The 14,260-nt window shown below is 34.7% G+C and overlaps 1 protein-coding gene across 1 annotated transcript; it reads right to left on the bottom strand.

The window, feature by feature from the left end:
• Window positions 1–980: 980 nt before the first annotated feature.
• On the bottom strand, window positions 981–12,169 carry LOC144450580 (solute carrier family 23 member 2-like). The gene is made up of 13 exons (XM_078141223.1): window positions 12,144–12,169; window positions 10,269–10,455; window positions 9,355–9,518; window positions 9,072–9,160; window positions 8,562–8,632; window positions 7,809–7,990; window positions 6,981–7,101; window positions 5,583–5,739; window positions 4,647–4,897; window positions 4,069–4,198; window positions 3,328–3,471; window positions 2,152–2,247; window positions 981–1,165 (listed from the first exon to the last, which is right to left on the bottom strand). The coding sequence occupies exons 1-13, from the start codon at window positions 12,167–12,169 to the stop codon at window positions 981–983; spliced, it is 1,803 nt and encodes a 600-aa protein (XP_077997349.1).
• Window positions 12,170–14,260: the final 2,091 nt, after the last annotated feature.

Below are 14,260 nucleotides of genomic sequence, written 5' to 3'. Positions count from 1 at the left end.
ACCTTGTTTTTGAATATCTTAACTGGGGAAAGAACATATTTTAGGGAGGAAATTAAGGGCGGGTCACTTTTTAGTACTATGACAACGGAATTGGTGAGGGTCAGATTTTACGCAACAGCTCAGGCCTTGTTTCCCTGGTCCTAACCCTTGTAATTACTGACAGCTCCCTTAGAAGTATCTACAGCATAACTAAAATACTATATATAGTACATCCAAGTTTCTATCGCCCACATTATCATGTGCAAGCTGTCTTTTAAGACCTTGTCCTCAAAAAATAGCTATTTTGTGCATATGACACACACACACACACACACACACACACACACACACTGTACAGTCAATTGTCTCTAATTTGTTTTTACTCTTGAGCCCATTAAAACCAAAGTAAAAACTAACATTCATTTATTTCACCCATTAGTCACTTTATATACAAGTAAAGTTTTTGAGAAGTGTATCTTCTATGAAGACTTGTTTCCAATGTAACCCCTACCCATGGATAACAAATAGCATACACAGCTACTCTAATATCACATTCCCGCTGCCAAATTTGACTTCTACTGCCGACTAGATCTACAGTGCTATTTGGGCATTCCTGAAAAGGATGAAGGTCCTTCAACAAAACAAACAAGCCTCACAAAACTCAGTTGATGTAAACCATGCCAGTTTAATGTATTCAAGTCTGTTTATATTTAACACTTTCTATTTTCATACTTTGAAGTCATAATATCTTGCCTATTATTGGTTCAAATTCGCAAACGAAAACAAAACAGGGCCAGATCAGCTTATAACATAAAACAAATGTTAATTTTCAATAACATAGTTTGTACCAAAGGTTGGTCAAAGGGGTAGATGTCGTGTCCACCTCCAGCATTTAACTTATCATATTCTGTTTACATAGAACATTTTCTATTCTATATTATTTGTTCAAACGAAAGAAATATAATAAGTCCAGATCAGTTTATAACAGAAATCAGTTATTGCTAATTTTCTATACCACGTTTTGTACCAAAGGTTGGGCATAGAGGTAGATATCGAGTCCACCTCCAGCGTTTTATGTAAGACATACAGAAAGGAAGATCGTACGAAGTAAGTGATTCTTGACTATTGTCTTTTCCATGTTGACTTTGGGGATTCCAGGCTATCATTCCACGTTGTTCACGTGTACCTGTAGGAAAAAAGCATAACCTGCTCTTAACGAAAAAATGGATATTTGGATATTATTCCCCAATATTTTTCTTCGTTCAGCCAAGGAAGTACAAGTAATCTGATTATTTTCCGACTGAATTAAGAAAAATGTTTGGGGATTATGTAATTATACTTTCGCCAGTATTGTTTGGAAATAATCGGGGTAAGTAATGACAACTTGAAGTGTTTCGACTAGTATTTCAAACAGCAGAACCAATGACGTAGACACACATGGTCTTCACATTGTCGTGATGTAGAACGACCAGAGTATGTATTCCATATTTTTCATTGAACCTGGCTAGTGCATGATATAAATATACATATAACGATGTTCCTTTTCAATTAGAGCGAGATAGAACGAAGGACTATATGTCTTTTTTTTGTCAAACGGTACAAATACTGATTATTATCCACCATAAACTACAATGTATACGCGTACGGTATAACTCTGAAACAATCTTTGTGCAAATTATAAGAGGCTCAAGATTTATGACTTAATATTGGTATTTCTACCGTTTGTAGGCTGTCTACGACAATGAAGTCTAGATATTGATGACACGACTCTGTGCATGCACACACGTACGTACGGGGGGGGGGGGCACAAACTACACATGCACGCTCACGCACGCGCATTCATTTTATTCTTTTTATAAGCATGAAATGCCTCATTTCATTATGTCATGTTTGATTTGATTTTGCAGTAGTACAGTCACCTAATTTACAAATCCTCTTCCAAGTTATATTATGTCATTGGGTACAACGTATTTTTAAAACTAGGTGATCTTTCATGGGGGGGGGGGGGGTATGATCCTAGTGAAAATACATTGAGGTCGCTATTGACTGTCAATTGTTGTACAAAACTTTTCTCGTTCGTAGTTCCCATATAAAGTATGTCACTCACACACTATTTTGTTATCAGACACATCTCTTGCAAAACATTAGACATATTTTTAGAATTCAACAAACCTGGTATTGTGTTATCCAGAATGAAACCTGTAAAGCCAGCAACAAACATTCTGGTAGTCAATAACACAGAAAAGACCTGATCAATCTCAAGGACACCTGATTAATGGAAAAAAAGAAAAGTCAAATCAACGTATTTCAAGTTGGTAGATTATTATCACGATGGACTCACTTGTTCGGACGTCTTCCTTGTAGGTAACTCCCAGAAATCTTTGATAGTATATCATCTCAAATAAATGTATGCGTCGTTCGAGGTTAGAACTGTATGTTCATGCTTCACAATCATAAATGGCAATCGAGCTTATCAGTGATCGTAGCAGATAAATTTTTATCTTGATTGATCCATGCTATTCTTCCCATGCTTTTCCTTGGGCCTCAAACCTGACTAGTTTGAACATACTATTTTTGTGGTCCAGCCAGAAGTTCAAAGTTATTTTTTATTTGCACATGCATTTACTTAACTAATTTCTATTCCTCACTTGATATGTAAATTTTCTTTTCTTTTCGATTTCTGGCAAATGAACATGCAATGTAATGCATCTTATTTTGTTTAGCAAACTGAACATTTGCAATCGCTAGTCTTTTCTTTATCTCCATTTCAGAAGTAGCGTCTTCGTTCAGTGTGACTGCAAGGTATTTCAATGTTTTGACATTCTCGGGAATAGCAGTGTTAAAGGTTCCATGTGTATGACGGTTGGGTATTTATTTTGGATTTTGGATTTATAGAACAATATTTTTTCATGGCTTCTTACTTGAAAAGTCAATGTGAAAAAACATCGACCTAGTCTGTATTTGTAACCCAATACATTGCAAAAAGCTAAACAGTGTGTCAAACGTTTGTTATTGTACGTACAATAAAGAAATGTCATGCATTTATAAATCCTTTGCAATTTATTGCGTGAGAAACAAGGACTTGGGCAAATGCTAATTCACATTGATTTTTTCAAGTAGGAAGAAATGATAAAATTGTTTTATATAAATTAAAAATCCAAAATAAATATCCAATCCTCATCCATATCGTCACTTTAACTTATTACTCTCAACCTCCTCAGTATGGTTGCACATAAACCCTCCACCATGGGTTGCAATATCAGATTGAATCAGATACAAATTGATGGAATGGTTATACAGAAATAAAAGACAAATTTATATGTTATAGTAGTATACTTTATATCCTACCTGTGTCTATGATGTCATCATTTGCCATGAAATATTCTGGTATTATTAAACCGGTCACAATGGCAAATCCAAAAATACTTAAATTTCTCGGCATATTCATATTCACATATTGTAGATTGGCTGCACCGACTGCAAACATCAAACCTATTGGATAAGAACATTTGAAAAATAAATTACTCCTGTTAGTATGTATTAAAGATAGACGTGAAAAATCTACCTTAAGTGTATATTAAAGATAGACGTAAAAACAATCTACCTTGTATATATGTATATATTAATATGCACGTGACAAATCTACATTGCATATATGTAATATATTAAAGATAAACGTGTAAATATATACATTGTATATATGTATATACTAAATATAAACGAGAAATCTATGTTGCAATATATTTTTATATCATGTATAGACGTGAAAAAATACCTTGTATATATATTAAATGTAGATGTGAAAAAATCTACATTGTATTATATGTTTATATTAAACATAAGGGAGGTAATTCTGAGTGCAGATATCCGTTCATTTGCATATTGTTCTGCCTTTTGACTGATTACTATTAGATTTCAGTGTCAGTGTAATAATAGTCTCACGATCTGCGAGCGAAATGTTTGTACATTCTTTTCGAGAACTGTCTAACGGTGAGTTACATAAGCAAAAAAGTGAAAGAATTTATTGGCTTGAATTCAATATCTGTTGGAACGAATGGTATATTTAACTGTCTTAACAATCAGTCTCACCAGAGTTGACCAATAATATTCCTCCCATTACTGGTGCTGGTACTGTTGACATAATGGCTGCAATTTTACCAAACAATGCAAATGATAATGCTATCAGACTTACATACTGAAATACACGACGACTGCTAACCTGTGGTAGAAATGAGAAATTCAAGACAAAATTAGACTAGACCAACAAGTCAGGGATTGGTCCATATAGCCTTGTTCAAGAAGCACCTCTAAATTGTTCCTTTAATGTCATAGAATTGTCAATAATGTTTTCAGAGTTCTCCTATCAAGTATGATTAAATTACTCAAGTGTTGGCATGGATTTTGTTTAAAATGAATAATTGTTGTTATGGACGACATTTACAATGCACACTTGTTGGTATGGTCATTGTTTACGATGCATACATGTTTCTATGGCCATTTTTACGAATAACACTTGTTGCTATGGTCGTTGTTTACTATGGACACTTGTTGCCATGGTCATTGTTTAAGACGCACACTTGTTGTTTAAGAGTGTTTCTGTAAAGGTAGATACCACTTCAGATGCATGTTCAAGCCTTCTTTAAAAACGAGTTGCAAGGTAGACGTACCCTAGTTATGGCCATAGCACCGATATTAGCTGAGTATGACGTAAGTCCGAGTGAACCCCACACGCCAGCTATTATGCCAGCAATTCCTTCTGTAGAAATACCGCGATTGACGGCATGTGATGGTGGTGGTGGTACGCCACTCAATTTGGCTGCTGCATAATAATCACCAATGGACTCTATGGTTGAGACAAGTACACCACAACACATACCAACTATAGCAGCAACACCAAATGTTGGTGAACCCCACCTGACTGTAAAGAAATTGCATACATTTAATATGAAGAGTGCCAGCAACGATGATAAAATTTTGGAAAGGACAATAAAGAGTTGTCATGAAGACATAAACACAGTTAGACTGTAAAATACGCATTGTCGTTAAACCTCATTGGATATGCTACTAAAAAGCAAAATCGTTGTTCGATGCATCAGGGCGCCACTCACGGCGTACCATGACAAATGCTGGTGATTGATATAATGACTTTTGTTGGCGGTAAAACATGTAACTGAACACATTTATTTTCAATTTGTGGTATCAAAATTAAAGTCGAAGAATTTTGGACTCGCATCTAATCATGCAGTGGAAATACATTCAGGGTAACTTTAAACTAATACAGACACAACACTTATGGATACAGAAGATGATGAAAAAGATGGTGTGTGGCACAGAAAGTGTGTGTGATAAGTGGGTCTTTCCCATCCCAAGTTATGACCACCATATGACGTAAATTGTCTCTTATTTGTATGACGTTAGAGAATGACATAATTTATGCAAACGTCAGAATTCACTTGGGTGAATGAATTCAAAGTAATTATAAGTACTTATAAGTTCCTCAGTACCATTACGACACAATATATGAATACATCACATATCCGATCATGGTGATAAACCAGACAAGTGGGTCTTTATAATTAGGAAAATGTAAAATGATAACTTACGTGGAACAGGGAACCACACCCATGGAATTCCAGCCACTGATTTTGAATTCCTATCAGTTCTGGCTTGGTAGGATGGGTCAGTTTTATCATCAGTAAAAACATTTGTTAAAGTTAATATCCAACAAAAGAACCAAGAAATACAGATAGCGAAGAGTATCTGGTATGATATGACATATAAAACGTGTGATTAGGACTAAAAAAATAATATTTGCTTTAAGTTACAAACGCAATTATTACAGAAAAGAGGAAATTGATATAAACTGTCCTTTATTGTATGACGTCAGAATTCACCTGTCTGAAAGTATGACGTAAATCATATCAACTTCTCTGATGTCAGAATTAACTAGGTGAAAGCATAGACCCTATACGAAAGTATGGTGAAAGTATGACGTAAACCTTATAAACTTCTCACGTCAGAAATTCACTTGGGTGAAAGTGTGACGTATATCATGTAAACTTCTGACGTCAGAAATTCACTTGGGTGAAAGTGTGACATATATCATGTAAACTTCTGACGTCAGAAATTCACTTGGGTGAAAGTGTGACGTATATCATGTAAACTTCTGATGTCAGGAATTCACTTGGGTGAAAGTATGACGTAAATCATGTGAACTTCTGGCATCAGAATTCACTTGGGTGAAAGTTTGACGTAAATCATGTAAACAACCGCTCATAAACAACGGTTTGCTTTTGAAGTTGCCAGTAACTAGTCTTTTGTAGTATGGAACGCTTTTGTAAAACAGACGACTGCTGTGATGACTTTTCACACGACTGTCTAATATGTGAATTACATACAATTATTTACTCTAATCTTCAGTGTTAATGAAAATAGCATTTGTTTTTGTTTTAATTTTTTGACAAGACCATTACTTTTAAGGAAATCATTCATAGCTCAAAAAAAATAGTTTTGTTTAAATAAGGCATATATTATACAGTCATTTAATTTTGCTGGTTTTTTTTTGTTTAGGCCTAACAAAAAAAATTGTGTGGTTCCGATTAATCTCAATATTAGAATATTTGGAGTAGGTAGATTTATTATTTTTAATTTTTTTAAATATTTTGTTTTCATATATGAGCGTCTAGTGAGGTAGTTATGTTTTCTGTTGTGTTCCATTGTAGTTTCTGTGTTATCGGTTTCTTCTCATCAGATCTACAGCCACTACAGATTGGAACAGATTTATTTTGTCTTTTATAAATTGCTGTCAGTTTCGGCATCCACTATTTCTTGCGAGACTTTAGAATTTTCACGATTTCATAGAAAAATTAAGGTCGACGAGAAAAAATAGGTGGGGTCGGGTAACCAGAACCAAACAAATTTTTGAGGCCTTATTCAATGGATTTTATTTCTACTTTTTCTGATATGCTATTTATTTCAAACCAAAGTTCGATTACACTCACCGAATAAAGAGCAAATAACCTTGAGTAACCTCTAGTGCAACCTGTGCCTTTACTAAACGTAGGGTATGGAACATTTACTTTATCTAAATATTGACTGAATATTAAAACCAAGCAGACTGTCCTGGAGATAAATAAAAACGAGGGGATTAAAATGTATTAACACCGTTTTGGAGCACCTAGAACGAAAATTGCGTTGTGTTTTCTTTTCGAATATAAATCACGTTCGGAACAAAAACATTAAATCTGCAAAAACATAAACTCAAGAAGGGTTGTAATGCAACACTTTAGTCTGATATTATCTTCAAGTATGGATGTAGGCTAGAAGCTTCCAGCTCAAAACGTCATTTTTACCTTCCGTAAGGAAAGATTATATTTTAGGCATGAGATGGCTGTCTGTCTGTCTGTCTGTCTGTCTGTCTGTTTGTCTGTCTGTCTGTCTGTCTGTCTGTTTGTTTGTCTGTCTATCTATCTGTCTGTCTGTGTGTGTGTCTGTCGGTCTGTCTGTCTGTACGTACGTACAGAAGGCTCGTGTAGTAGCTTTGTATGTATGTATGTATGTATGTATGTATGTATGTATGTATGTATGTATGTATGTATGTATGTACGTACGTACGTAGTATCTGTCTGTCTGTCTGTTGGTATGTATGTATGTATGTATGTATGTATGTATGTATGTATGTATGTATGTATGTATGTATGTATGTATGTATGTATGTATGTGGCCGAGACGGTCTAGCTGTCTGTCTGTGAACACACGTACGATATCCAAACTATTAATGTAGTTTTAAATTGTCTTAGAATAAATAATCACATATATGTATAACTTACATAAAGGCAATACCCCAGTGCTTACTGACATCATTCAAAGCCGACAAGGATATGGTTAAGCCAAGCAAACATACTGTAGGTGCTATAGTTAAAGGTCCAATAAATCGCAAAAGTAAACCAAATAATCCACTTAGTCCTAGAAGAGTTTGAAACAAGCCTGCAATCACCACTGCGCCTTGTATCTAAGTTAAAATGAAAATTCAAAGTCAACACGGGATATTTGTCTTTATGCTCCCTGATTGGCTATCTACTTCATTCGTCATTGTCGGTAGAAATGTAACTGCAATGCTGTGGTTCGTCTAGTCTGTATTCAGACGGAGATTATATTTTGTCGAATTCCTAACAAAAAACTTCTGAAATATATTTTATTTAAATACTAGTTGTATGCAAATACTTATCACATTCAAATTTAATAGTCAGCATGCACAATGCAAATACAGAACGCGCTACTCACTCACTCATCACTCACTCACTCACCCATCCACTCACTCACTCACTCACTCACTCACTCACTCACTCACTGAGGATTCGAACACATAAAATATAATCTGACTTCATGGAACGTCCACACCATGTTATTCTATTAATTTCAGCGGCAATAGTATTGAAGATAAATTACTAAAAAAAGTCAAGACGACTGTTGACAGGCTTTGGTTCGACATCATATGCCTATATAGTTCTAACACAAAACAAACCACTTAACTTAACTATGAGCTGCAAACATTTAATAATAACATAGCTACTACGTCTCACCTCTCTCATTCTATCAGATGTTGTTACGTCGGAGTTTGAAGCATTTATAGTTCCGTTCACTGAACTAGGCTCTGTAATAAAATTCACAGGTAGTTGTACGTTATTATCTATGTCCTTGCCAATGGATAGAATACGTCATTTATATATATGGCGAAAAATGAAGATAATATTTCTGTGACACACACACACACACACACACACACACACACACACACACACTAACAATCATACAAATAAATACATACATACATACATACATACATACATACATACATACATATATATATATATATATATATATATATATATATATATATATATATATAGATATATATATATAATTACATGCATGCATGCATGCATGTATCCATCCATCCATCCACGTACATACATACATACATACATACATACATACATACATACATACATACATACATACATACAAACATTCATACATACATACATACATACATACATACATACATACATACATACATACATCTCTCTTACCTGTCAGGGCACATTTCCATTGCGGAAGATTCATGATAAGTAAGGCTGGTATGTAGTATGTAAAAGCATTGCCTTGTATGATTGGTAATCTGTGAACAATGATATGTCATTTTTTAAAAATTTATTACATACTTTTTCATTTCAAATTGATATAAAGAGCATAAATTATATGAAATCACAAATTTGATTCTAGGTGCAGATTTTTTTGTCTTGATTAACACATGATAATAACACCTACTATGTGGGAAGAACACGTGACCTATAACCCCACTTGGGTCCTTACCTTGTACCAAACGTACACTGAAGGAATGTTCCTACAGCTCCAGCAAACGTGATGGCACTAAACAAATGGCCAAACAAAATCCCTCGTTCTTCCTCTGGCACACATAAGATATCAATCAAGAGAAAGGGTTTCACCAAATTTGTACTCATCAGCATCACACATTGCTGAAAAATATACAATGTTATAGTTTACAACATGTGAATTGTCGACGAAATCGTAGATAGCTACATGGTTAAAGATGAACTATTTTCTATCGTGTGTATGACTACAACGGGTGAACATCAGTTTCAAATAAATAATCATTATATATGATGAACTACTGATGTCTGTTTCCAAATGCCTTCACAAAAATAAATACTACCTCGCCAACTATAGTAAGGAATACTTTAGTGCGACCATCTTGAATACACAGACATTTTGAACACATATAAGTTTTTAGGCCTTGGCAATCTTAATTATCAAAGTACTGACTGATAACATCTCTCTCTCTCTCTCTCTCTCTCTCTCTCTCTCTCTCTCTCTCTCTCTCTCTCTCTCTCTCTCTCTCTCTCTCTCTCTCTCTCTCTCTCTCTCTCTCTCTCTCTCTCTCTCTCTCTCTCTCGTGTTTTTTAACTTCCTATACTTGCATTACCCCATTTACTTCTTAATGCACATACAGACAGACGGATTAAGTCATTTACTTCTTAATGCACAGACAGGCGGATGGACAGACAGACGGACGGACTTTACCTCATTTAATTCTTAATGCACAGACGGAACAGATGGACAGACAGACAGACAGACAGACAGACAAACAGACAGACAGACATGTGCAGGTAGACAGACAGACAGACAGACAGACAGACATTCGACGTTCCTATGCTAAGACGATAACATAGAATGTTGCACTAAAGACATACAATTTCAGAACTTACTTGAAACCCAAAGGAAAAACATTCATACCAGGGTGGGATATCATCCACTGCATACTTCAATTCTAATTTCCGGACTTGATCTTGAAAATCCTTTTCTTCATCAGTATTCACTACAGTGGTCAAGTTCTCATCCAGGTCCTTGATCTCATTCAAATCAATGTCTAAAGCTTTGTTATTCATATCTAACCTGAAATGTACATTTTTATAGATATATTGTATTCAAAACATGTGTTGTCTGTGTGATGACGTCACCAAATTACAACTTGGTGAGTTTGTTGACAGCAGCAAGTTCAACTTAAATTACCCTGAACAATACTATTTGATATTTGTTTCCCTTTATTTGCTTGCATTTGCTGTTAGTGATATTGTCTTTAAAATAGTTTTTTAATATAATTTCACCGGAGATTTTTCATTTTTTATTAACGGCAATGTATGCATGATTATGAAATGGTATTTTTTTCATGCAATTACAATAAAATATAACAATCACATAACATATACACGATACTGACGCAAAGAAAACAAGAAATAAGATATTTAACCAACCAGAAACACATGAAACATCAAAAACAGGTGGCAGAATGCAGTAAGTCATTAGATTGTTGAACTATTTGCAACGATGGATGCCCTGTATCAGAAAGATCGAGAGTGGGCTTTTGGTATGTGGAATTCGGTCCTTGCATTGTATTGATGAACGGTATCACAAGTTCAGAGGTAAGTAAGTAAGTAAGTAAGTAAGTAAGCAAGTAAGCAAGCAAGCAAGCAAGCAAGTATAAGTAAGTAAGTAAGTAAGTAAGTAAGTAAGTAAGTAAGTAAGTAAGTAAGTAAGTAAGTAAGTAAGTAAGTAAGTAAGTAAGTAAGTAAGTAAGTAGATTGTCGTTCAGTTTGACTCTACCAAACAACGCAGGTTTTCCCCGGGTAATCCGTTTTTCTCCTGCACTAACACTTAACCCTCATCCTGTTATGGAACAATGCCTGTTGGATTGTATGGTATATAAATAAATAAATAAATAATTAAATACACACACACACAAACACACACGCACACACACACACACACACACATACACACACACATACATACATACATACATACATACATACATACATACATACATACATACATACATACATACGTACATACGTACATACATACGTACGTACAAATAATAGTATGGTGATACTTTGTTAGTAACGCCAAGTTTATTAATGTTGTGGTTGTGTGGTTAGCCGGCCAATCAGACAAGTGCATGCAATTCTGACGGTAGTGATGTATTCAAACTTTTGAGTAAATGAAAACACAATTCTTTTAATGACAGGGCGTTTGATGGTAATCTGAGAAATGTCACTCCCATCATGTCAGTATTTTTTGTTCTTTTTTTAGTTTTATCACGAAATGTAAACAACACTAAATAAACCTGTCTACGTCAGCGCCACAAATAAACCACATCTCTGTCACTAGCTATAGTAAATAACGAGAAGTGGTATTATTAACGTTACTATTAAGACATGTTACATCTGAGAGGAGACGTTGGGCTCGTTCTTTGCAAGCTTTATTTTAAGGTCACTAACTCGACTTCAGTGTGTTTTTTTTAGTTTGCGATCCGAATGACTTTGAAGGTGACGTTTTATATTTAAAAGCACAAGTTGAGTTTATAAACTCTACATACTCAAGTGAAAATGTTCACATCAAATTTCGATTAAAATATTTTGCTATAATAGAATGCTTAATCGATATGCATGCCTTCTATGAGATTACAATTGTCTTCCGATATTGTTGAGTAGTTATTTCGGTTCCGTGACATTTTTGTACATATTGCATCATCAGATCACTAGGAGTGGAGTGATGATTGGCGAATGGTTAACGTGACGAACCTGTAGGCAACAGGTTCGAGCTCCATCGCTGCTGCTTGTTTCTGAGTGGCTAAAGTGGGCAATGTGAATGCTTTAATCCTATGCGCTTGTAAAGGCTGCAATGGATTGTAAGCTCCCAAGGGAGTTGATGGGGCTAGGAAGAACAAAGGCCATTGGGGCGATATAGATTCGTGCCAGGGGTAATAGTTGTAAAGCGCTTTGAGCACAAAGTGGGAAAGTGCTATGTAAAAACAAAATATTATTGTTATTATTATTATTATCATTATTATTAGAAGTTATAGAAATACAGGGTATGTTAATACATACATGCATTGTAAAACAGACAGACACATTAGTTTAAAACAAATGATATCATATGATTGCATATAACTTCCAGCGCTACTCTAGTGAAACGTAACTGTTCACGCTATCAAACATTACACAGGGCATAATCAAGAACATATAAAGTATACAACACACTTACCGTATTAAGCACAATCCTCTGATATGATCTGATGTTGGAACGGTGCTAGCTACTGTAGTTATGTGGCTACTTAGCCAGATTGAGGGGGGAGGGGGTGGATGCAAACATAAGTTTTATCAAAAAGCTTGTCACTCACACGACTCATGACACTATTTGCATAGCAACATATAAAAGCCACTGTAGTGGTTGATGGATGACGTGACAAAAATCAACAATTTTGTCAACATTGTTTACTTAAATGGGATTACAAGATATTATTGTTATTTTTGACAAGTTGCTTATCATTTTCAGAAATTCTCTAATGTTGACTATGTGTGATGTATGGTGTCAGAAAGGGAAGACCTTTATTCTACAAGATATATAGATAATGTCAACAGGCCCAGATAGAAAATAATGTTTGTTATTTTCTAAAAAAAAAAAGAAAAAAAAGATGACATTTCTCAAAACCATGACGACATTCCCCGATTGCGATTGCGATATTTTGGTGTTTCTTCTCTTAGTTCATCACACATTATTATTGATACAAAATACGGAAAAAAACTCGTGATTTAAATGAACTTACTTTGCGTCCTGCCTAAAACAAACATGTTTTTAGTCATTTTTCTTAAAATAACATTGTTGCAGTTAAACCCCTCTGGCACTAACCACGTCAATTGTAAGGTACCCTGGAAATATACATACACATATTTTAGGTGCATTTTTAGGACTCGGTTGTAGAGAAATGTATTAAAAGAAATGTTCGGCGTAAAGCATGATAAATATAGATACAAATTGATACCAACGACCCTTTCATTCAATCAGTTCATTTTCAAATACTATCTGACACGTCTCAAGCTCATAAATGTCTTGGAGCCTATTGTTAACATTTTTTATTAAATTATTAAAAACTACTATTCACCATATTCCACAACTTGGATTTTCCTTGACTTTTGATATCTTGTTCAGGATAAATTTCTTGTAAGATACCCAGCATGTCATTTCTGCTGTAATCAGATTTAAGATACCCTGCATGTCATTTCTTTTGTAATCAGATTTAGGTGCGGCCAACGTTTTCGCTATGGATTAATCGTCTGGGTGTCAAATGTAAACGTACCCCTTGGCCTTCAGAGGACTAAGTCGGACAAAATTGAGAAAATCTACCGGGTATCACTTTGCATCAAATGAAGTACTTATAACTGTATTTTGAATTTAAAATAACATTGTTGTAGTTAAACCCCTCTGGCACTAACCACGTCAATTGTAAGGTACCCTGGAAATATACATACATATTTTAGGTGCATTTTTAGAACTCAGTTGTAGAGAAATGTATTAAAAGAAATGTTCGGCGTAAAGCATGCTAAATATATATACAGATTGATACCAAAGACCCTTTCATTCATTCAGTTCATTTTTAAATACTATCTGACACGTCTCAAGCTCATAAATGTATTGGAGCCTATTGTTAACATTTTTATTAAATTGGCAATTATTAAAAACTACTTTTCACCATATTCCACAACTTGGATCTTCCTTGACTTTTGATATCTTGTTCAGGATAAATTTCTTGTAAGATACCCTGCATGTCATTTCTGCTGTAATATATATATATATATATATATATATATATATATATATATATATATATATGTGTGTGTGTGTGTGTGTGTGTGTGTGT

This window comes from Glandiceps talaboti, chromosome 20, assembly GCF_964340395.1.
Source record: "Glandiceps talaboti chromosome 20, keGlaTala1.1, whole genome shotgun sequence".
Classification (NCBI taxonomy): domain Eukaryota; kingdom Metazoa; phylum Hemichordata; class Enteropneusta; family Spengelidae; genus Glandiceps; species Glandiceps talaboti.
Note: the sequence above shows the minus strand (reverse complement) of the source record. Positions and strands in the feature narration are given on the sequence as shown.